This window comes from Bubalus bubalis, chromosome 22 (assembly GCF_019923935.1).
Source record: "Bubalus bubalis isolate 160015118507 breed Murrah chromosome 22, NDDB_SH_1, whole genome shotgun sequence".
NCBI classification, from domain to species: Eukaryota; Metazoa; Chordata; class Mammalia; order Artiodactyla; family Bovidae; genus Bubalus; species Bubalus bubalis.
This window is the reverse complement of record NC_059178.1, coordinates 4,462,266-4,487,932: the sequence shown is the minus strand read 5'-3', so window position 1 is coordinate 4,487,932 and position 25,667 is coordinate 4,462,266. Positions and strand designations below refer to the sequence as shown.

Sequence of the window (25,667 nt, the reverse complement as noted above, 5' to 3'; positions counted from 1 at the left end):
GCACATCCAATAAATAAATAAATTAAATTATTTTTTAAAAGAGAGAGAAATCCCCAGGACTTAAAGCACCTATGGCTGCTCTGTCGCTTCAGTCATTTCTGACTCTTCGCAACCCCATGGACTGTAGCCCTCCAGGCTCCTCTGTCCATGAAATTCTCCAGCCAGGAATACTGGAATGTGTTGCCATTTCCTTCTTCATAAAGCAACTATACTCCAATTAAAAAAATAAAATAAAAAATCCCCAGGACTGACCAATATTGGGGATCATACCTAGCTCCAGCCAATCATTAGGTAAATTAAGAAAGCCAATTGGTAAGAAACTGGGGGTTCCCATTGAACCATGTGCTGAAAAGCAGTATTTCTGAGAAGAGAGTGCCACTCCAGGAAGACAGAGCAGTCCTTCCAAAGAGCATGGTGAAGACCTCAGAAACACAGGCCACCTAGATGGCTCCCTTGGCATCCTGAAACCCCATCCCTTGGGCAGCCTGAGGACCTGGGCTTCTCCCCTAACATTGGGCTGGCAGGAGTGGATAGGGAGCAGCAGAATCCTGCCCTGGACCACAGCCAGTCACATGGAGTTTTTCAGCTTGTCAGTGCTCAGCTCCCGGAGGGCTGAACTCTTCTCCCTTCTGGGTCGCTTTATTCAGACCACTTCTGAACGGTGTCAATCAGCCCATGAGACACCCGCGTCTCTCCCGTATTTCTCCTAACATTTATCCGCACTCTGTACCCCTTCGACTCACAGTCACTTGTCTTTGAAACCCAGACCCCAAATGAGCTGTGCTGCACTCCTCCTTGGAGTAGATCTTGGTCCAGGAAGCTATCAAGGAGCGGGAATGGGAAGGGGCAAAGACCAGCCCTTGTCCCACCCTGGCCTGCCCGCCACCAACCCTGTCTGCATATCCCGCTTCTGCTGAACCCCACTCTCCGCTGTTACCCGTGAAGGTGCCTCTGCCCTTGTGCAGACTGCATGCCACGCCCTGCAAAGCTTTACAGAGATAAATTTAGACATAAAACAGGAAGTAATTCTCTGTGTCGCTGAGAATGATCTAAGAGAAGTTATTTTAAAGCTGAAGTGTGGGGGTTTGGTTCTCAGACAGCGTGGATCAGACTCACCAGGAGGGCTCGTTCAGGTGATAGAACGGGGTCCACGCCATGAGTCTTCTTCAGTAGGTTTGGCGTGGGGCCCGAGAATTTGCATAGCTAAAAAGCGGATGCTGTTGGGCCCAGGCCCACACTTTGAGAACTTCTATGGCAGAGGCTTAAGAAGAGAGAGAAACCGTCTTTAGGCCACAAGGCTCTCATGTGAAATTGCAGCTATTGGCCAAAGTCCGCTAAGGCGCTCTTTAGCGCTGACTCTGACGAGTGTCGTGTTCATCAGACAACCCCATCTGCACTTCTTCACGCTGTTCTCACTTGTCCTTGTTGTTCGGTCGCTAAGTCGCATCTGACTCTTAGTGACCCCACGGACTTCAGCAAGCCAGGCTTTCCTGTCCTTCACATCTCCCGGAGTCTGCTCAAACTCGTGTGCCTTGAGTCGGTGATGCCATCCAACCATCTCATTCTCTGTCGCCCCCTTCTCCTTAACTATGAAATAATTATTATCTTTACTAAGATACCATAAAATTTTCTAGGAGCCTCAGTGTTCCGATCTATATACAGATAGTATCTATATCTTTATATATTTACTGAAGTTTTCTAATAAAATTCATGAGTTGCTCAGTGAAAAGCTTAAATTATAGAATTTTTTAAAGATTCTATTGATGTGGATCATTTTTAAAGTTTTTATCGAATTTGTTACAACACTGCTTCTATGTTTTGATTTCCTGGCCACATGGCATGTGGGATCTTAGTTCCCCTAGCAGGGATCGAATCTGCCCAATGGACTGCCTGGACAGTTCCAGGGCGAAGGTCCCTTGATCGAGATACTCTTAACAGCCCTGGCTCTCTGGAATGTGGGCCAGATAGGTCAGCTCTGAGCCTCTCTTGGGGAGAGGGAGCAATCTAAGCGGGACCAGGGCTGGGCAGGGAGGCTAGTGCCCATGTTAGAAGCTGGGAGGAGCCAGATGCCTAAAAGAATAAAGAGCCTTTCTCCCTCAGGAATGAGCCAAATAGTTGGACCTCTTTCTCCTGGACCCTCTGCTGGTTTGCTCTGTTCTCCTATTTTTAACATTCTGACTGTAAAGGAAAAGAGAAAGAATCAAGTAGCCTTGAAGAAGTTGGCCCTCTGACTCATCAGAAGATCCTTTCCCACCATGCCCTTGGTTTCATCACTTTCGGAAACGGAAGTGCTAGTTCTCCAAAGGTGGAATGAAAGGCTGAGATCCTGGACTCTCCCAGAGTGGTGGGTCTCACCTTGGCTGCATATGAGAAACAGATGGGAAATTCAAGAACAAATTCTCAGGGACCAGGCAGCATCGCCAAGCCAATTAAATTGGAATTGTGGGTGTGAGACTCAGACCAATATATTTTAAAACTCCCCAGGTGAGTCTAATGTGTAGTCAAGGCTGGATACTACCACCCTGAAGACTAAAGCTGGCTGTGCAGTCAAATTACCTGAGGGACTTTTAGAACTACTGTTAAGGAAAAAAAAAAACCTATTGAAGACCTCAGACCAATTAAAATCAGATCTCTGAGGATTGTGGCCAGGTATCAGTATGTTTTTAAAGTTTCTCAGGTTTCTAAGTTTCCTTAGTGTGTATGTGGTAAACCATATACAACATAAAGTTTACCATTTTAACCATTTTAAAGTAAATAATTCAGTGGGCTTCCCTCATAGCTCAATTGGTAAAGAATCCGCCTGCAATGCAGGAGACCCTTCCTGGGTTGGGAGTATCCACTGGAGAAGGGATAGGCTACCCACTCCAGTATTCCTGGGCTTCCTTTGTGGCTCAGCTGGTAAAGAATCCACCTGCAATGCGGGGGACCTGGGTTTGATCCCTGAGTTAGGAAGATCCCCTGGAGAAGGGAGAAGCTACCCACTCTGGTATTCTGGCCTGGAGAATTCCATGGACTATAGCCCATGGAGTCACAAAGAATCGGACACGACTGAGCAACTTTCACTTGTCACTTGTCAATTCAGTGGCATTAAGTCCATTCACAACATTGTGCAACCATCACCACTATCCATTTCCAGAACTTTTTCAGCATCCTGAAGAGAAACTTGACATTCATTCAACAATAACTCCTCATTTCCCCAGCTCTGCTGACCTCTACAGTATTCTACTTTCTGTCTCTATGAATTTGCCTATTCAAGGGACCTTCTATAAATGGAATGATACAATATTTGTCCTTCTCTTTCTGGCGTATTTCACTTAACATAATGCTTTCTAGGTCCCTCCATGTTAGAGCATGTGTCAGAAATCCCTCCTTTTTTAAGGCTACCTTACATTGCTTTGTATGTATGTGGCATGTTTTGCTTTTCCATTCATCTGTTAATGAACATTTGGGCTATATCCACATTTTGCTTCACTGTGAATAATGCTGCTACAAATATTGGTGTACAGGGATCTGTTTGAGTTGCTGCTTGCAATTCTTTTGGGTCTGTTCCAGAAGAGTGATTGCTGGGTCATATGATGATTCTATGTTTAACTTTTTGAGGAACTGTAATGCCCTTATGAGATTAAACGCAGCCAAACATGAGGAACACTGCTATGGCCAACAGTGTTCCTCATACAACCTAAGAGAGTACTGATTAGTATAATAGTTGGTAAATATTATTAGATTAATTTCTCCAGAAACTACATCACAGTCCAACGCGATTGTTAGTGTCACAAAGTCAAAAGACTTGGGTGGATTCACATAGCACCCTTTTGAAAACCCCAAAAAAGTGTCTCATGGCCATGAGAAACGTCACATCAATTGCAGTCCCTACCTTCCGTTGAAATGCATGCCCGGTGATTTGCTAATGCTAATGATTGATGTATCAGCGCTTCTGATTTGCTTTGTAGATAATAAATGATTGGGCTTCCCTGATGGCTCAGTGGTAAAGAATCTGCCTGCCGATACAGAAGTCATGCATTCAATTCCTGGTCTGGGAGGATCCCACCTGCCATGGAGCAACTAAGCTGCAACTATTGAGCCTGTGCTCTAGAGCCCGTGAACCACAACGACTGAGCCCACATGCTACAATTACTGAAACCCACATACCCTAGAACCATGCTCTGCCAGTAGAGAAGCCACTGCAGTGAGAAGCCTGTGCACCGCAACAAAGAGTGGCCCCTGCTCACCGCAACTAGGGAAAAGCCCTCGCAGCAACGAAGACACAGCACAGCCAAAAATAAACAAAATTATAAAGAAGCTAAATGACTGGCATTAGAGAGAGTAAATTAGACCTGATTCCAGACTTTTCCTATTGTAATGCCGTATCTATCTTGATACTTGGTATTATTGCTCAGATACATTTTCTTGACTAGGAAGGAGAAAGTGGCAATGTCTATGGGAGTGTGTTGTACATGGGAATGTCTTCCATCTCATACAGTGCTGCTAAACTAGCTGCTGACAGCCTCTTAGGAATTCCTTTGTATGTGAGGAGTTTTTGTTTCTGTTTTCCCCTCTCTTAATGCTCCACATGGTACCTTCCCCTTCCTATTTTCAGCCTTCCTTCTTGCTGCCAACAGACTACTCACTCACCACTCCCTTTCTTTGCCATAAGCAGAGATTGTATTTAGTCAACCTTGTACTCTAAGCATGGGCTTCCCTGGTGGCACAGTGGTAAAGAATCCACCTGACAACGCAGGAGACACAGGTTCAGTGTCTCCTGGGTGGAGAAGATGCCCTGGAGAAGGAAATGGCAACCCACTCCAGTATTTTTGCCTGGGAAATCCCATAGACAAGAGGAGCTTGGTGGGTTACAGTACATGGGGTCACAAAGAGTCAGACATGACTTAGTGACTGAGCACGAATGCATGTACTCTAACCACTCTAAGAAAGAATTAACAAAGATGTAAAACGTAATGGGTATCCTAACTAGCTCATCTATCTGGGTTATCTCTGCCTTTGACTAAGGTATTTCACAACTCTGAGAGATAGAAGTTGCAGAAAACTGATACTAATGCAAATAGTTCTTGATTATAAATAGATAAATTCTGTCGGGGAAGGTTCAATGGATTTCCCTCCTCCACTGTGGAAGAAGCTGCTTTGCATCTATTAAGCTAATACATTTCAACTCCCTGCTGAGTTTATATATTGTTTCCTTCATTCACGAATATGTTAAATAAAATCTTTGACTTGTGTTCATTGCACATTTGTTGAGAGTCATGGTTTTAAGTTTCTTATTTTTTTTAAAAACCCATCTTATCCAAAATCTGAAACACCCAAACACCAAGTGTTGGCCAGGTTTTATGAGGCAACAGGAGCTCTCATTCATTGCGGGTGGGATTGCAAAAGGATCTAGCCACTTTGGGAAACAGTCTGGAGTTTCTTACAAAACTAAACACACTCTTACCCAATGATCCAGCAATCACTCTCCTTGGTACTTAGAGGAGTTGAAAACTTATGTCCACATGAAACCTACACAGAGATCTTTACAGAAGTTTTATTCACAGTCGTCAAAACTTAGACACAACCAAAATGACCTTCAGTAAGTGAATGAATAAACAAACTGTGGTACATCTAGATGACAGAACATTATTTAGCACTAAAAAGAAATGAGCTACCAAGCCATGAAAAGACACAAAGGAACCTTAAATACACATTAAGTGAAAGAAGCCAATCTGAAAAGGCTGTATGATTCCAACTCTATGGACTATTCTGAAAAAGGGCAAAATAATGGAGACAGAATAAAGACCAGCGATTGCAAAGGGTTGGGAGGGAGAAGGGATGAATAAGCAGAGAGGATTTTTAGGACAGTAAAAAATACTCTGTATGACACCATAATGGTGCAAACATATCATTATACATTTGTCTAAACCCACAAAATATATAACACCAGGACTGAACCCTAATGTAAACTACGGACTGATTATTACATGTCAGTGTAGGTTCCTCAGTTGTGACAAGTGTACCATGCTCATGGGCCATATTGAGAATGAGGGAGGCTATGTATATGTGAGGACAGAAGATACATAAGATATCTTTGTACCTTCCTCTCAGTTTTGCTGTAAATCTAATACCGCTCTATTTAAAAAAATGCAGGCTTAATAAAAACAAAACAAAATGAAAACCATCCTTTAACAGTATTTGGGCCAGAACATGGCACAAGGCAGGTATCGAATAAATATTCGTGAATGAATGAATGTAGACAAGTGAATGTAGTCTCTGGCATGGATGTTTAATCATGTAGGAAGGCTATGGAATATTAACGCATACTTAGCTGCTATTCCAAAGCTGCAACTGAAATGGGAAAATCCCCCCAATCCTTTAGGAGATGGTGGCAAGAAGGGGCTGCAAGGAAAGTGGAGAAACTTGTGTCAGAGGGTAGACTGCATGGACTCAACACAGAGGATGAGTCAGAGGTCACAAAGGGTGCTGGGCATGGAATAAAGCCAGAGACGAGGAATGCCAGTTAAGTCTCCTTACCCTCTGTCATATATGGATCCCAGGACCTTTTGAAAATCTGTCCAGATATAAAATAATGGCATTCTGGCATTTTTGGCTAGAGTACACTCCCTAGTCAAATTGTGTAAAGGAAAAAAAAATTATGTCATCTTCCAGATCTGTGTTTCAAAGATGACATCAATGGATTTCTATAGAATGAAACCACAGGCTTCCTGCGAATTGTCTGGATTCACAAAGCCCTGAGTCACTTTCCACCACCGAGGAAGAGCTGCCAAGTACATCATCTGTAAAGGTGCGTGAATGTCCAAGAGGCACTGAAAAGTCAGATCCCCGCTCTGTTTTTCTCCTGTCTTTATAGAAATACAATGGCGGATACAGAAAAGGCAGTTGAATTACCGTTTACTATGTTTTTCCCAAAATTAACATGGCAACTTTGAGAGTACTATAAAACTGCATCTACTTCTCCTAGACACTTTCTACGCATACATATTATTTCTCATTTAATTCTCATAACAATTGTTTGAAACAAGTACTATTATCTTCTACTCTTTACAAATGTGGAAACTGAAGCTGAGAGGTTAAGTAATTTGCCTGAAGTCACACCGTTCATGACTGGCAGCATCAAAATTCAAATTCAGGGCTAACTCTAAAGGTCACATTCTTTTCTACTGTACCACCATGCCCCATAAGAGAACCCTAGGAGTGAAATTACATTAAAAAATATTAACATTTGATTGGGAGGTGGAAAAGATCAGTTATAAAATGTAATGTTAGTCCAAGGTACAGGTTGGAGGATGATGGATGGGGTGAATGCCCAGGATATAAACTTGTTAGGTGAAAAACAGGGCCCTGACTAGAGTGAAATGAGGGAGGCACTTGTCTTGGGGCAGAGAGGAGAAGCAGGGGAGGGGGTGGGAGGTTACAGACATTATCAGTACCCAGCTGGGCTGTATTGGATAAAATGTACTCAATCAGATTGGCGAGGTTATTCACAGGGTAATGAATAAGCAGGTGCACAAGCAAACACTTGCATGTAGCACACTTTTAAAAACTCCCTTGAATCTCAAGTTTTAAAGCCTAGAGGACTAAACCAATAATGATGAGATCAATAAAGACCAAAGAATTGATTTCCATAATTGGTACCTGCAAGTAATAGACTCTAATATTTTTTCACTGCTTGAGGACAAAACCAGAAGACACTAGAAGTAACTGGAAAAGTTTACCACGTCTAGCTGAGTATGACACAAGCATTTGCACTTGTAAGAACAACAGCCAGCATTTATAATCTACTACTTACTCAATGGACATGAGTTTGAGTCAACTCTGGGAGATAGTGAAGGACAGGAAAGCCTGGTGTGCTGCGGTCCATGGGGTCGCAAAGAGTCAGACACGACTTAGCGACTGAACAACGACAACATGCTAAGCAGAGTTAACTGATTTACATACATCAACTCCTTTAATTCTGGTAACAACTCTGTATATACTGTAGAGGAACTGCAATTAGCCAAGATGGTGATGGTCAGGCTCTCTTGCCCACATCCTCTCACTCTTCTCTCATGTTCTGTAAACATGACTTGGCATGGTTATGTAACAGCTGGCATCATTTATAGCAATGCCCACGGGCATCATGATGTACTTGCTTGGCCACATGCCACCTTTGTTCTGTATACTTACATAAGCACCACTTGGAACAGCCCGGGGAACTGTCCATGTCTGCTTCTGGCTGGGTCAGCCACTGCAAATAAAACATGTCTGCAGCTCCTATTGCTCCTTGTATTTTCTTCCAGCTTCCCTGATCACGCCTTGTATACCTGGGTTCAGGCAAAGAGTGAGACATACACTATTATACTTTCATTCCCATTTTAGCAGATGAGGCGAATTAAGTAACGTATTAAAAGTCATAAAACGAGAATCCAGCATGTCTTCTTGGATTCAAAGGTTGTAGCTTAGTCGTTATACCTCATTCTGAACCCTGAACCTACTCTGAATTTTAAAAAATCACTGGATAGTGACAACAGAATATGATGGAGACTGTATGGAGCAACCACGCTGACAAAGTAGAACCTGGGTGTCCAAATTACTGCTACGGGAAATCCTGCTGTCCCCGTGTGATGCAAGAGTTAATACCACAAGAAATTAGACCAGGAAGCCTGCTGTCTGGGAGCTACCTGGCTAGTCACACTTCATTAAGTTGCTTGCTCGCTTTTGTCCCAAACTACTCTCTAGTTTTCAATGGGGCAATGGCCTGGAAGTGAAGGAAAGCGCGTGCAGGTGTCCCGTACGTTTGTCATTTCATCTATTCTGGAGCTTTCCAAGGAAGGGCATCCAAAGTTGCCTGCTTTGATTTGGGACGTTTGTGGGTGGCAGTCTGACTCGGAGGAAACCAGATGATCCCTGCTAAAAAATCACTTCCAAGATCTAACTAAATACACCACAGCCCTGGGTTTTTTTTTTTTTTGTTTTTTTTTTTTTAAGTCTAGGCAGAGATTTCAGACAATTTCCATTAAGTATCTGTCTGGATCTCTAGCCCTACTTCCCTCAGCATTGCCATACATATCTAAGCCGAAAACGAGGACGCCTTCGCTGAGGTGGCCCAGCGCGGGCGCCGGTGTCACCGAGTCAGCCGAGCGCGCCTCTGCAGGAGCAGCCGGCCGGGCGACGGAAAGCCGCGCGCTCGCTCCTTGACGTGAGGCATTCCTCCTCCGGTAGCCTTGGGAAGCCCCTACGCCGCAGGCTTCCTCGTCGTAGAGCCGCCCAGGCGTAGTTCCTCCGCCGCTTCCTCCTCCACCTGCCACGGCCCGGCCCTTCCCGCCCAGCCCCGACTCCACCTCCCCGGCGTTTGAAGGGCGCGCCTCCGCGGCGACGGAGCTGAGGAGGCGGTGCAGGGAGGCGGGGCGGAGGGCGGAGGCGGCGCGCGCACGCGCGCAGTGGGCGGCCCCGCCCCCGCCGAGGCCCCGCCCCCGGAGCGGGGGGCGCCGCTGGCCAGTAGGGCTCCCTCAGGCAAACCGGTCTCGGCGGGGCGGGCAGCGGCGCTTCCTCCTCAGAGCTCCGCTCAGCGCCCTCCGCCTCGTCCTTCCGCCCCTGCCTCCGCAGCGCTGCGGCGAGCGGAAGGCGCGCGATGCGGCCGGCGGGAGCCGCGGCCGGCTTGGGATCGCCGGCGCGGGACCTGTCGCTGTGCGGGGAGCTGCTGCAGGCCCCGCCGCCCCTGACCTCGTCTCCGCCGACGGCCGCGCCCTCGGGGCCGCCGCTCCCCGCGGCAGCCGGCGCGACCCTCAGCCGCCTTCCGGAGCCGCTGCTACGGAGGCTCAGCGGGAGCTTGGACCGAGCGCCCGAGGGCCGGGGATGGAGGAGGCTGGCCGAGGTGGCGGGGAGTCGGGGGCGCCTCCGGCTCAGGTGCGGCCCCGGGACCCCGGGGGCGGTGGCGGGGTCACGTGGGGCGGGCTGGGGCGGGGGGCGCCGCGGGCTGGGGCGGACGCGGCGAAGGAGGGCTGGGGAGCCGCGGGGCCGCGCGAGTGGTGCAGGGGCCGCCAATGGGAAGGGGTGGGGGAACTTGAGTTGCCTTCCAGACGGAGACTCGGGACCCACAGAGGTTCTAGGTTGGACTCCGGTCGTCCATACCCTTTTCCTACTCTCCCCTTCTTGAGCTGAAAGAGATCGGGGTTAACCAAGAATACCAGGAAAGGTGTTTGGGGACCATTACGTTAGGGCGGTCATTCCAGAGAACTTCAAATGCGCAGACCTAGATGAAGACCCGAGGAAAGTTAGGTAGGGTTCGTGCAGGTAGAGAGATTGCAAAGGTGAAGGGTTTGAGATGAAGGAATTCGTGAGGCTTTAAGATCGAGAGAAGAAGGATGGTGGAAAAGTCTGAAACTTAAACTCCCCGTCTTCCTCCAGCAAACCCATTTGATTTCACCGTGAACATTCAAGTATAAGTAAGACCGTTTTCTTGGAACTTAACTTCAGGCTCTCAAGACTCCTTTACACGCTTAAGAATTATTGAAGACCCCAAAGATGGAATGGGTTCTGTATGTTACATGCATACAAACATAGATGGATATTAATTTACCATATTAGAAATTAAAGTTCAGAATTTTTTAATATTTAAAAAGAATATTTATTGCATGTTAACAGAAATTACATGTTTTTATGGAAAAACAAACTTTTCCAAGACGAAAAATGTTAGGGAAAGTGGCATTGTTTGGCACTTTGAAAATCTCTTGAATGTCTTATCTTAATCCCAGAGAACCAGCATCTTTTGTGAACTCCTACATGCAGTCTGTCACAGGTCAGGTAACACTGGACACTCCGATGTGCGTTTCTGAGAGAATGAGTGAGAAAGATCAATAAGATCTCAGAAGTATTTTGAAAAATTTTGACCTTGGAGATCCTGTGAAAAGGGTCTTAGGAACTGCAGTAGGGTTTCCCAGAGCACACTTGGGAAGATCACTGTTATGATTTGGGTCTGCCTTTGAATCCCTTAGCACTTTTTTAACTTCTCTCATGCCTAAACTTTGCCTGTACTGTAATTATTTGTACATGTCTATAAACTCCTCGAGAACGGGAACTGTTAGTTAATATTCTATGTGTTACGCATAGAACTTCTCTTAGACATTCTATAAATCTGAATTGAGAGAGGAAAATTCACGCAAAAACCCATGCGAAATTATGTTTTTTAAGTGCCCAATTTTGGCAGAAAGTTTCAGAAGATAAAAAAGATGTCAAACATTTAGCTCGTACTCATAAAGGCTTCGGCTTCCCTGGTAGCTGAGCTGGTAAAGAATCTGCCTGCAATGCAGGAGACCCTGGTTCAATTCCTGGGTCAGAAAGATCCTCTGGAGAAGGGATAGGCTACCCACTCCAGTATTCTTAGGATTCCTTTGTGGCTCAGCTGGTAAAGAATCTGCCTACAATGCAGGAGACCTGGGTTCAATCCCTGGATTGGGAAGATCCCCTCGAGAAGGGAACGGCTACCCAGTCCTATATTCTGCTGCTGCTGCTAAGTCGCTTCAGTCGTGTCCGACTCTATGCGACCCCAGAAATGGCAGCCCACCAGGCTCCCCCGTCCCTGGGATTCTCCAGGCAAGAACACTGGAGTGGGTTGCCATTTCCTTCTCCAATGCATGAAAGTGAAAAGTGAAAGTGAAGTCACTCAGTTGTGTCCGATTCCTAGCGACCCCATGGACTGCAGCCCACCAGGCTCCTCCGTCCATGGGATTTTCCAGGCAAGAGTACTGGAGTGGGGTGCCATTGCCTTCTCCGAAGGAAGCCTCTAGCCTTCCATAAAGGGTTCTCCGAAGTGAGCACTCCTCTATTTGGCTATGAAGGACAGAGAAGAACCTCAGTAAGGCCCTGCCCCGATGAAGCGACTGATAGAATCAAAAAGTGGTGCTTAGCTGACATCAAGCAGAGATGTTACTTTGCCAACAAATGTCCATCTAGTCAAGGCTATGGTTTTTCCAGTGGTCATGTATGGATGTAAGAGTTGGACTGTGAAGAAAGCTGAGCGCTGAAGAATTGATGCTTTTGAACTGTAGTGTTGGAGAAGACTCTTGAGAGTCCCTTGGACTGCAAGGAGATCAGCCCTGGGTGTTCTTTGGAAGGAATGATGCTAAAGCTGAAACTCCAGTACTTTGGCCACCTCATGCGAAGAGTTGACTCGTTGGGAAAGACTGATGCTGAGAGGAATTGGAGGCAGGAGGAAAAGGGGACGACAGATGGCTGGATGGCATCACTGACTCGATGGACGTGAGTTTGAGTGAACTCCGGGAGTTGGTGATGGACAGGGAGGCCTGGCGTGCTGCTATTCATGGGGTCACAAAGAGTCAGACACGACTGAGCAACTGAACTGACTGACTGACTGACCTGACATCAGGTGTTCAGTTTTCCTCCCCAAGCCTTCAGTTGCCTACATCCGTGCTAAGGTTGCTTCAGTCGTGTTCAACTCTTTCTGATCCTCTGGACTGTAGTCCTCCAGGCTCCTCTGTCCATGGGATTTTCCAGGCAAGAACACTGGAGTGGGTTGCCATGCCCTCCTCCAGGGGATCTTCCTGACCAAGGAAACAAACCCTTGTCTCTTGTATCTCCTGCATGGCAGGTGGATTCTTTACTCCTAGTGCCACCTGGGAAGCCCAGGCCTTCAGTTAAATTTTGTTACATAATGGTATTCATTTTGTTTGAGAACTAATGGAAAAATCAGAGGCCACTTCTCTGGTGAAGGGAGGGTAGAGAGAGGACAGTTGCCCAGCCAGAGGAGACAAGCTGCAAAGGGCATAAATTTGTGGATGCTGGGGATTTCACAGTAGGAAGTCTGCTGGAGACAGATGGAGTTGGACCAGGCTTCCAGGATGGTGAAGGTTAGCTCAGAGTAGGTTAGTTGTGCTGGGGAAGGTGGAGGCCACCCTGAAGGTTGGAGAACTGGAGAACATTAAGCTCAGATACCTATTGAGATCAAAAGAATTAAACTGACTTAGCAAAAGGTTAGCCCGGAGAACTTAGGAAGCTGGGGAATAACAGCTTTTCTATTGGGAAATAGATGCTTTTTCTTTTTAAGAGTGAAAGAGTTATTTTCATTGTTGTTGTTTAGCCATTTTAAAGTTATTTTCATACCGATGGCAAAAGAGCATCTATGATTTTAATAGTAAAAATTCCTAAAGGCATTTCTCTCTAGTGTCAAACCCAGGAACTACAGTGAGTCTAGTCCAAACGGATAGCAGTTCCCGGAGGATGTGCAGTGCTTTCCTCAGAGTCGCTGGTTCACAGACATAGAACCCCAAAAGGTTGCCTGTTCTGTTTCTTTCACCTTTTTTCCTCTATACAACTTGCTTCAGACCAGATAAGAATTTAATAAATAAGCCACAAGAGTTCTTTCTCAACTGACCATCAGGAATGAAGAATGTTCCCAGATGGTTGTTAGTGATTCAGGATGAATCCTTGCATATAGTTTAGCTTCCCAAAGCCATGTACATATGGGCATGCCTTAAATATAAACCCAGCCCTAGTTCCAGTCCAGTGTTGACTTTTCAGAAATGCACAACGTGAACATTGTGAGTTATGTTATATTTGGAGGCAAGATGAGGACCCTGGTCTGGGAGACAGCATTTCAGATGGCTCTGAGAAACTGCTCCCAGGAGACGAGGGAAGGAGCTAGCTTATATAGAAGTTTTGCAACAAAGGGCAGGCAGTATGAACATGAAAAGATTATTGTAAATTAAAGACAACCAAATGTCCCAAGTTATGGAATTTAGCGCTTTCTTATCTATGGGAAGGCTTCCCTGGTGGCTCAGCAGTAAAGAGTCTGCCTGCCAATGCAGGAGACACAGGTTTGATCCCTGGATTGGGAAGATCCTCTGGACAAGGAAACAGCAATCCACTCTAGTATTCTTGCCAGGGAAATCCCATGGACAGAGGAGCCTGGCAGACTATAGTCCATGGGGTCCCGAAGAACCCATGACTTGGTGACTAAACAGCCACAGCAAGATGTATGGGAAGATGCAGGAGTCTGGATTCAGCCAAGTGATCCCTTTGATATGCGCCTCAGCTGCCTGGGACCAGTGTCCTGTGTTTTCCTCATCGTTAGCTTCCTTTCCTGCAGTCTGGTGGCTGCTAGATGGCAGGTATTCTTTCCTGAGTCCCCTCGGCTCACCAGCACACCCTCCTTGGTGGCTGCAATTGCTGATGGCAGTGACATCTGGAAATATCCCATTTCCCACCACACTCAGCTAATACTGAACGTTGTCTGCTGTCAGTGTAGATAAGCACGGGTTCTGAGCACCTTGCCCAAGCTAGTGAATCCTGTGGGAGACATGGAACATTCTAGCCCCCAAGTGGCAGAGCTCTCAGGAGGCTCTAATGCCGTGTAAACTCCCAAGAAGGAGGGAGCTTAGAAATGGGGCTGTGGGACGTGGACCAGGGAAGGCAGTCAGCCACTGCTTATTTGCCAAAAGTATGGAAAGGGCTCTTTCAGCTATAAAATCCTGCCCCGAGCACTTTATGACAGATTTCCTGCCTATCTCTTCGGTCTCTGCCTCTTCATCTCCGGGTTTTGGAATGCCTGAGGGTTCAGGCATTGTATCTCTTGATCCGCACTTCTTCATCTAGTCCGTGCCTACCTTGGTGTTACCCTTAAGTCTCATGGCTTTACAGATGTATATTTATGTTCACTGCTCTCACTTCACACCTCCAACCCGTGTCTTCGCCTTGAACTCCCACTGGTGATCTCCCAGTGCAGGTCGTACGTGCAGCGCTCCTCTTGAATGACTGATAGGCATCTTAAATGCAGCGCATCCAAAACTCAGCACACCCTTCGCCGTAAACCTTTCTCTCCTGCATCTCAGCGAAGGGCAGCTACATCCATCCAGGTGCTCAGGCCAAAACCTGCAGTCGTTCCTGACTCCACTTCTCCCTGCCTCATCCACTGGGTCAGCATGTGCCTTCTGCCGGCCCTCCAGTGTGTGTCTGGAACCCAAGGTTCTCTGTGACCACACTGGGCCAGGCCACTGTTCTCTCTCATCTGTGCTGTTCCAGCAGCCGTCTAACTTCTCCTCTTTCTTTGCTCCCCACCCCAGTCTATTATCCTCAGAGCACGAAGAATCCTTCTTTGAAAACATTAAATCAGGTCTCATCCTCCCTTCCTTCAGAGCCCTCCCATTGACTTCTCTGTCTCAGTAAAAACACTGTTTAACTCCCGGTTAGCTCTTGAGTTGGCCAAAAAGTTTGTTCCCATTTTTCTGGCAGATGTTACTGGAAAACCCCAATAATTTTTTGGCCAACCCAAAAACATCTTCCTGGCTCTGCCCTAGTCACACGTGCTTTCTTGCCCTTCCTTGAAGACTGTAGGGCCTTTGGACTTGCTGTTTGCTCAGCCTGAGATGTTTGCCTTTATCTCTTCACGTGTTTGCTTAAAACTCACCTTCTCACAGAGAATGACAAATAGCATATGATATCAGATATCACTTATATCTGGAATCTTAAAAAGTATAATACAAATGAACTTATTTACAAAAACAGAAGTAGACCCACAGACAAAGAAAATAAACTTACGGTTACCAAAGAAGAAAGGAGGGAAGGATAAATTAGGATTTGAGGATTTAAATATATACTATCATACAGAAAGTAGCTAATCTACAAGGAGCTCTTGTATAGCACAGGGAACTATACTCGATATCTTATATTAACCTATATTGGAGGAGAATGTAGAGAAAAGAAATATATATTTGTATATTTATGTATAATTGAATCTCTTTGCTGTACCTCTGAAACACAGCATTGTTAATGAATTATAAGCCACTGGTAATCCAGTGGTTAAGACTCCAGACTTCTAATGCAAGGGGCACAGGTTCAATCCCCGGTCAGGGAACTAAGGTTCCACATGGCCACACGTGTGGCCAAAAAACCACAACAAAAAATGAAAAGAACATACCCCAATATAAAATGAGAAGTTTTAAAGTGACAAAAAAAGTTTTTAATTTAAAATTATTCAAATGAACTTATTTACAAAACAGAAATAGACTCTCAGATGTAGAAAACAGACTTGTGGTTACCAAAAGGGAAAGGAAGGAGGAGTAAATTTGGAGTTTGGGATTAAAATATACACACTACTATATATAAAATAGATAACCAACAAGGACCTACTGTATAGCACAGGGAACTATACTCAGTCTCTTATAATAATGGAGGAGAATGTGAAAAGGAATATATATTTGTATAATATAATTGAATCACTTATCTGAAACTAGCATAGTATTGTAAATCAACTATATTTCAATGAAAATTTTAAAAACAAATAACATTGATTACATTTTTTAAAAAAAGGTCACCTCAGTGAGGTCTCCAGATCACACTGTTTAAAATCATCTCCTCCATCCGCTCTAGCATTACCTGTCCCCTTGCTTTGCTTTGTTTTTCTCCAAAACACTTATGACCACAGGACGGATGAACACACAGACCTCTGTCCCTCTTCTCTAGAAAAATCTGGGAGGATGGGGGATTTTGTTTGCTGCTGTAGTCTCAATCCCTGGCAAAAATGGCCTGTTTTAGGTGATTAATAAGTAGTTATTGAATTAATGAATAAGGATTCTAAAGTATAAATGTACCAAGAAGAGAAGCAAATGACTGTAAAAGCAGTACTAAGGTTTGTACCCTGAACGGTGTAAAATATGTTCTATTTGATTACATATTTTTAAAAGTAAAATATAGTTTTATTTTAAAAAGAACAAGGTAAACCAAATGTGTCTGCATTAAACAATATAAAAAGTTCATTGAAAAAAAAAGTTCAGAGGTTTCCAATTCCACATTTCAACTAACCTTAAAGAAATTACAACTTGGTGCATTGGTAGTACCAAATAAAAATATCTATAATTATCTGAAAAAAAAATACAGAATTTTTTTTTAAGCAAAGTCTATTTGTTTCAGTAAGAAAACATTGTTTTTAATTAAATCAGATTAGGGCTGGTAGAAACCACTTCAAAGCATAGCCTTACAGGAATGTAACTAAAAAAAGGAAGGAAAGAAATATTGAGTATATATAGACCTCATCTTAGCTGATAGCTGGTGCCCGTGTGGAAAAATCAGTAAAAGGAAAAGAGATAGAGCACCTTGTTTTTCTCCAATGCCTTTTGTATTGAAAGAGAAGTTGTCGTCTGCTTCAATGTGATTTTTCTTCATTTGGGTGGGGGGAAGTAAAATGGTTTTTAATTCTCTCCATAGCAATATAAAGATTAATTAAAGCATCATTTGGCTGCATTTGACAAGATGACATCTTTATTTCTTATATCAGATCTTGATAACCTTTATGAATCATAAAGTGTTACACATAAAGCATCCTTGTTTTTATAAATTTCATATTATAATTATTTGAAAAATTGGTAATACTTATGTTGAATCCAATACTAGTTCCTTATTTCAGGCATTACCTGGACTAGTACAAAAACACTTTACAAAATAGAGGATCGACAGGCATCTTCAGCTTTTGTTTTTGCAATCATCACAATTACCATTATTTCGTAAAAGAAAGGACACTTTGACACTTAAAAATAAGAAAGACAGTCTTAGAGTAAAAGACGGTCTTATTGTCCTTACTTTTATGATTTCACCATGGACTTCAGGTTGTGCCTCCAAAACTGGAAACAGTTGACCTGGAACATTATTGTTGACATTTTAACAAGGATTAGTTTTTAGTTTAGTTCAGTTGCTCAGTCATGTCCAATTCTTTGCGACCCCATGCATTGCTGCATGCCAGGCCTCCCTGTCCATCACCAACTCCCGGAGCTTGCTCAAACTCATGTCCATCGAGTCGGTGATGCCATCCAACCATCTCATCCTCTGCTGTCCCCTTTTCCTCCTGCCTTCAATCTTTCCCAGCATCAGGATCTTTTCCAATGAGTCAGTTCTTCCCATCAGGTGGCCAAATTATTGGAACTTCAGCTTCAGCATCAGGCCTTCCAATGAATATTCAGGACTGATTTCCTTTAGGATTGACTGGTTTGATCTCTTTGCAGTCCAAGGGACTCTGAAGAGTCTTCAACACCACAGTTCAAAAGCATCAATTCTTCAGCACTCAGCTCTCTTTATGGTCCAACTCTCACATCCATACATGACTACTGGAAAAACCATAGCTTTGACTGGACAGACCTTTGTTGGCAAAGTAATGTCTCTGCTTTTTAATATGCTGTCTAGGTTGGTCATAGCTTTTCTTCCAAGGAGTAAGCATCTTTTAATTTCATGGCTGCAGTCACCATCTGCAGTAATTTTGGAGCCCAAGAAAATAAAGTCTGTTAGTTTCCATTGTTTCCCCATCTGTTTGCCATGAAATGATGGGACCAGATGCCATGATCTTAGTTTTCTGAATGTTGAGACTCTTTCTTTTCACTCTCCTCTTTCACTTTCATCAAGAGGCTTTTTAGTTCCTCTTCACTTTCTGCCATAAGGGTGGTGTCATCTGCATATCTGAAGTTATTGCTATTTCTCCTGGAAATCTTGATTCCAGCTTGTGCTTCTTCCAGCCCAGGGTTTCTCATGATGTACTCTGCATATAAGTTAAATAAGCAGGGTGACAATATACAGCCCTGACATACTCCTTTTCCTATTTGGAATCAGTCTGTTGTTCATGTCCAGTTCTAACTGTTGCTTCCTGACCTGCATTTAGATTTCTCAGGAGGCAGGTCAGGTGGTCTGGTATTCCTACCTCTTTCAGAATTTTCCACAGTTTATTGTGATCCACACAGTCAAAGGCTTTGACATAGTCAATAAAGCAGAAGCAGATGTTTTTCTGGATCTTTCTTGCTCTTTCTTTGATCCAGCAGATGTTGGCAATTTGATCTCTGGTTCCTCTGCCTTTTCTAAATCTAGCTTGAACATCTGGAAGTTCACATTTCTCGTACTGTTGAAGCCTGGCTTGGAGAAGTTTGAGCATTGTTTGCTAGTGTGTGAGATGAGTGCAATTGTGCGGTAGTTTGAACATTCTTTGGGATTGCCTTTCTTTGGGATTGGAATGAAAACTGACCTTTTCCAGTCCTGTGGCCACTGCTGAGTTTTCCAAATTTGCTGGCATCTTGAGTGCAGCATTTTCACAGCATCATCTTTTAGGATGTGAAATAGCTTAACATGGATATAGTATTAAATATACAAATTTTTAGCTAGAATGCTAGTGATAGTAAGCTTTAGAGGATACCTTCAGGTTACCAAAACAGTAGCTCCTCAAAAAAATTTTTTAAGGAAAAGCTAAAACAGTTTTAGAAATAAGCATAACTGAGAAATTAACCTTAGTATTCTTTTAATATTCCCATTTTTTTAATATAATAAGAGCTAAATTTTATTGAGTGTTTTTTTTTTACTGTTTTGCAAGTCATTTATTACATTTTAGTTACAAGCTACATATTAATATCAGTCTAACCCAAAAGGCAAGCAAGCAAGAAAAAAATTATGGGCCACTGACCATGTGCCAGACCCCATGATTCGATGACCACAATCACACTCTGAGTTACGGTGAACATCACTTTCAAATAAGCAATCTTAGACTTTAAAACCACCTGCAGTTCTCAGGCCAGTAAGTCTTGGAGATGGGATTCAGAAGACCCACCAGGTTAGACCTCGCAGTCTCTGTAGAAAATCAGCTGCCCCTGCCACTTGCCTCCCAGTTTCACTGAGGGGTTGAGGGTGTCACCAGTCTAGTTTGAGATTAAAATGTAAAGGAAGAATCAAATAACTGGAATCTGAACTTTGTAATTCCCGAATTACACAGTTTTTGAACTGGAAAGGAATTTGGAGATTTTCTAGTCCAAGGGCCCTTCTTTATAGAGGAAGCAAATGAAACTCACAGAGGAAAACTGATCGATTCAATTGAGTGCTTATTATTTGGCACATACTGTGCTAAGTACTTTTTACATGGATTGCCTAAATTAATTCTAACAATCCTATGAGGTAGAATATTAGTGCTGAAGTTACTTTGGTTGGATGCATGTTTTCCTTTATGAAATAACCAACCTTACCACAGAATTATAAATCTTGGGTGACCATTATATTGTATAAAAGCTATGGTAGCCTTTTACTAAAACTGGTCAAAATGAATGTGGATTAAGAATATTTTAAGCCAAATGAAAGCTTGCTCACCTTGTCCCTGCCACAGCTGGGGTACCATGTTCATGTTTGACCCCGTCCATCCAGGGTTCCAGACATTTCAATTATGATTAAAATTCACTCAATAGTCTTTAAGTTATGAATGATTAATATGGGCCAGACAAAATTTTAGGTATTGAGGAATTAAGAAGACATATATTGGGTTGGCCAAAAAGTTTGTTTGGGTTTTTCCATAAGATGTTACAAGAGAGGGCGGCTGCTGGAAGCCCTGAGGCACAGGTGTTCTGGGTTGAGGGCCTTGCACTGAAGTTGGACCCAAGGAGGTGAAACGGAAGATGTTCGAGAATGGTGATCTCCATACAGAACTTCCTCATCTGTGTGGCCCTCCTGTGAGTCACCCCTTTTATCTTAAGGAAGTTGGGCAGTATAGGAAGACTGAACATCACATATGAATGAATGGAATGAAGAGCTTGGTTGCAGTTTCTACTCCTATCTGCAGATGAATAGGCCCAGGAAGATGTTAAGAGACTTTGATTGAGTGGATATAAAATTTCTACTTGTTAAGAACAAGTCAATTGACTCTGGTAACTGACCTTTATAGCTGAAAGATAAAAACTGTTTGGGAAGTACGAAGAGATATCTTATGGTCATCAGTTCAGTTCAGTTCAGTTCATTTCATTCGCTCAGTCGTGTCCAACTCTTTGCGACCCCCTGAATTGCAGCACGCCAGGCCTCCCTGTCCATCACCAACTCCCGGAGTTTACCCACACTCGTGACCATCAAGTCGGTGATGCCATCCAGCCATCTCATCCTCTGTCATCCCCTTCTCCTCCTGCCCCCAAGCCCTCCCAGCATCAGGGTCTTTTCCAATGAGTCAACTCTTCGCATCAGGTGGCCAAAGTATTGGGGTTTCAGCTTCAGCATTAGTCCTTCCAATGAACAGCCAGGACTGATCTCCTTTAGGATGGACTGGTTGGATCTCCTTGGAGTCCAAGGGACTTTCAAGAGTCTTCTCCAACACCACAGTTCAAAAGCATCAATTCTTCGGCGCTAAGCTTTCTTCACAGTCCAAAACCTCACATCCATACATGACCACTGGAAAAACTATAGCCTTGATTAGAAGGACCTTTGTTGGCAAAGTAATGTCTCTGCTTTTTAATATGCTATCTAGGTTGGTCATAACTTTCCTTCTGAGGAGTAAGCGTCTTTTAATTTCATGGCTGCAGTCACCATCTGCAGTGATTTTGGAGTCCCAAAAAATAAAGTCTGACACTGTTTCCCCATCTGTTTGCCATGAAGTGATGGGCCCAGATGGCATGATCTTAGTTTTCTGAATGTTGAGCTTTAAGCCAACGTTTTCACTCTCCTCTTTCACTCTCATCAAGAGGCTTTTTAGTTCTTCTTCACTTTCTGCCATAAGGGTGGTGTCATCTGCATATCTGAGGTTATTGAGATTTCTCCCTGCAATCTTGATTCCAGCTTGTGCTTCTTCCAGCCTAGGGTTTCTCATGATGTATTCTGCATATAAGTTAAATAAGCAGGCTGACAATATACAGCCTTGACATACCCCTTTTCCTATTTGCAATCAGTCTGTTGTTCATGTCCAGTTCTAGCTATTGCTTCCTGACCTGCATTCAGATTTCTCAGGAGGCAGGTCAGGTGGTCTGGTATTCCCATCTCTTTCAGAATTTTCCACAGTTTATTGTGATCCACACAGTCAAAGTCTTTGACATAGTCATTAAAGCAGAAGCAGGTGTTTTTCTGGAACTCGCTTGCATTTTCGATGATCCAGAGGATGTTGGCAATTTGATCTCTGGTTCCTCTGCCTTTTCTAAAACCAACTTGAACATCTGGAATTTCACAGTTCACGTATTGCTGAAGCCTGGCTTGGAGAATTTTGAGCATTACTTTGCTAGCGTGTGAGATGAGTGCAATTGTGCGGTAATTTGAGCATTCTTTGGCATTGCCTTTCTTTGGGACCGGAATGAAAACTGACCTTTTCCAGTCCTGTGGCCACTGCTGAGTTTTCCAAATTTGCTGGCATCTTGAGTGCAGCACTTTCACAGCATCATCTTTCAGGATTTGAAATAGCTCAACTAGAATTCCATCACCTCCACTAGCTTTGTTCGTAGTGATGCTTTCTAAGGCCCACTTGACTTCACATTCCACGATGTCAGGCTCTAGGTGAGTGATCACACCATCGTGATTATCTGGGTCATGAAGATCTTTTTTGTACAGTTCTTCTGTGTATTTCTGCCACCTCTTCTTAATATCTTCTGCTTCTGTTAGGTCCATACCACTTATGTCCTTTATCGAGCCCATCTTTGCATGAAATGTTCCCTTGGTATCTCTAATTTTCTTGAAGAGATCTCTAGTCTTTCCCATTCTGTTGTTTTCCTCTATTTCTTTGCATTGATCACTGAGGAAGGCTTTCTTATCTCTCCTTGCTATTCTTTGGAACTCTGCATTCAGATGCTTATATCTTTCCTTTTCTCCTTTGCTTTTGGCTTCTCTTCTTTTCACAGCTATTTGTAAGGCCTCCTCAGACAGCCATTTTGCTTTTTTGCATTTCTTTTTCTTGGGGAGGGTCTTGATCCCTGTCTCCTGTACAGTGTCACAAACCTCCGTCCATAGATCATCAGGCACTCTATCAGATCTAATCCCTTAAATCTATTTTTCACTTCCCCTGTTTAATCATAAAGGATTTGATTGAGGTCATACCTGAATGGTCTAGTGGTTTTCCCTACTTTCTTCAATCTAAGTCTGAATTTGGCAATAAGGAGTTCGTGATCTGAGACACAGTCAGCTCCTGGTCTTGTTTTTGTTGAATGTATAGAGCTTCTCCATCTTTGGCTGCAAAGAATGGTCATAATACTCCCTTATACCTGTGATATTCAGCCTTGACGAATGTTGGTGTAGTTATGCATGATGTCAAACTCCATTTTTCTAGCAAGTATTAATTATAAGGGAATTATGTCTACCACCCTCCCAGAAAAGGATATAGAACAACCCAAACGAACTTTTTGGCCAATCCAGTGTATGATAGGGTTTCTGTTTGCAAGTAGTACTTTTATCTAGTTGAGTAAAGAAGACATGGCAGCCCACTCCAGTATTCCTGCCTGGGAAATCCCATAGACAGAGGAGCCTGGTGGGATACGGTCCATGGGGTCGCAAAGAGTCAGAAGAGTCTTAGCAACTAAACAACAACAAAAAGAAGACATGCTTATGAAAGAAAAGTGCATGGCTTTAAGGCAAAATGTGTCCAATAGAGCAAGGGTCTGCCAACAACAGCCTGTGGGCCATATTCAGAGCACGGTCTGTTTTAGTATAGCTCATGAGCCAAGAACATTTTTTTATATTTAAAATATTATAAAACAAAAACAAGGTGCAGCAAAGACCCTGCTGCTGCTGCTGCTGCTGCTAAGTCACTTCAGTCGTGTCCGACTCTGTGCGACCCCATAGACTGCAGCCCACCAGGCTCCCCCGTCCCTGGGATTCTCCAGGCAAGAACACTGGAGTGGGTTGCCATTTCCTGCTCCAAAGCATGAAAGTGAAAAGTGAAAGTAAAGTCGCTCAGTCGTGTCCGACTCTGTGTGACCCCATGGACGGCAGCCCACCAGGCTCCTCCATCCATGGGATTTTCCAGGCAAGAATACTGGAGTGGGGTGCCATCGCCTTCTCCTGGGGCCCATATAAAGCCTAAAATATTTACAACGTGGCATGTTACAGGAAAAGTTTGCCAACTTCTGCTGTACAAGGTGAGCATCATCAGGAGACTAAAGGGACGGCAGCCGTTTGTCCTGTAAACCATTTTCCACCACTCGACTGTTTATTCCCTGCCACACCCTCGATGGGGCCAAACGCATATAGCAGGCAGATCGCACTGAATAAAGGGTGCTGACCTGACTTAAATCTGTCATTGGCAGTTGTCTCGACTTGGAGCAGTGTTCTCTCAAGGTCCTGGAGCCTGAAGGCAGCCCCAGCCTGTGTTTACTGAAGCTGCTGGCTGAGAAGGGCTGTACGGTCATGGAGCTGAGCGACTTCCTGCAGGCCATGGAGCACACCGAGGTCCTTCAGCTTCTCAGCCCCCCAGGTAGGCCTTCCCCGTGAGCACGTTCTCCAGGAGGTCAAGGAGGCCAACTCAGAGGGAAGTGTCTCATTTGACCAGATGACTTGTGTGAAGTATTGTTGGAACATGTACACATATGGAGCCTCATTTATTCCCCTGGGTTGAGACTAAAGAACGCATAAAAAGCAAATACAATACAAAAACTTCAGTTGGATTGTTTTTCAAAAAAAAAAAACAGCTATAGAAGACATTTTGGGGACAGTTGAAACAACTTGAATACAACATACATGTTAGATATTAGAGAATTACTATGTGATGATGGTGGTGTCATTCTGTAGAAGAATGTCTTTATTCCAAGGAGGTGCATGTGAAAGTGTTGAGGGGTAAGGTTTCTATAACTTATGTTGAAATAGTGCAGCCAAGAAAGCAAATACACATGTATTTATTTATGTGTATGTATGTGAACGAGATAAAGTATGACAGGTGTTTATTGTTGAAGTTTTTTGCCAACCAGCATGGTGCTTTTGAAATGTTGAGTAACTCAACCAAATGAGTTACATTTTTTTTCCCCTGAATATACCAATATTGAGTGAAGTTGCTCATTTCCAAGGTCAGATGTGATGAATAGGAAACAGTCCTTCCTTTCCACAGCTGTGGGTGGAGTTGGTCAGTTACCATGACGTCAGCAGGAGGGACCATGTCATCCAGGTCATGGGACAGTAGCCACACTGCAGACCTTTCTCAGGGACGTGGGAAATTAGGGACACGTGGTATAGAGGCGTACTGTGAAGTACATGTACCAGAAACCTCAGTGCAGGTTGCCGTAATAAAGGGAGTATTTTGGTTCCATCAAAAAGTCTTGCAGCAATTTCGGCTTCAGGAAAGGCAGGGGGCAGCCCTGTTTCCAAGAAGGTGGAATTCGTCTCTGCCCTTCCTTTCCTGTCATTGACTTCCTCCCAGGACTGACTTTTTACATAGTCATAAGGTGTCTACTAGCTGTTCCTGGCATTTATCCTTGTCTCAGCAAAAATCATTGGATTCTCTAGCAAGTTAACTGATTTTGGTCATGTGCCCATCATCCCTGCACCTGTCACCACCGACGCGATGGAATGTGCCAGTTCACCTGGCGGAGAACCAGGAGGGAGTGGGTTAATCAGCTTGCCAGAAATTGTCTTGTCTCATGGATCACCAGACAAGACAAAACTGGGTGCTGCAGGGTGAGGATGGGGAACTGAGAACTCTACTACAATGGACCCTGGATTGTAAGCCAGGAAGCTTGGACTCTCAGGTTATCCCCTGCTTTTCCAGGCCAAGTGCAGGTGATGAAACAGCCTCCTATAAACACCTCCTCTGTGTTACCGACTATATCGAACGCTTGATGAGTGTTTCTCAGGGCCTTTTCTCAGAAGAGGCCTGGTTAGGAATAACTGGCTGCTAACGCAGGTCCCGTCTAGATGCAGATGCTCTCCGTCACCAAACAGTAAACCAGTCCTTCAGGTGACGTTCACTAATGTTTATATCCCCAGTG

At 44.1% G+C, this 25,667-nt stretch overlaps 2 protein-coding genes across 8 annotated transcripts in view; one reads left to right on the top strand and one right to left on the bottom strand.

Moving 5' to 3' along the window:
- Positions 1–1,183, bottom strand: part of ALPK2 (alpha kinase 2) — a 157,801-nt gene extending 156,618 nt beyond the window's left edge. Inside the window, exon 1 of the mRNA XM_006073381.4 lies at positions 1,117–1,183. Within this exon, the coding sequence (XP_006073443.4) occupies positions 1,117–1,157 (41 nt within the window). The 5' untranslated portion in view covers positions 1,158–1,183. The remainder of the gene's footprint in view (positions 1–1,116) is intronic.
- An 8,279-nt stretch (positions 1,184–9,462) lies between these two features.
- The window catches only part of MALT1 (MALT1 paracaspase), a 64,928-nt gene continuing 48,723 nt past the window's right edge, over positions 9,463–25,667 (top strand). For 2 of the 7 annotated variants that reach the window (XM_044934627.1, XM_044934626.1), the window contains exons 1-2: positions 9,467–9,891; positions 23,997–24,163. In XM_044934627.1, the coding sequence (XP_044790562.1) occupies positions 9,617–9,891; positions 23,997–24,163 (442 nt within the window). In that variant the 5' untranslated portion in view covers positions 9,467–9,616. Of the gene's footprint in view, positions 9,892–23,996; positions 24,164–25,667 lie in introns of all 7 variants that reach the window. The other 5 variants (XM_044934630.1, XM_044934629.1, XM_025273523.2 and 2 more) reach the window with 3 other exon arrangements.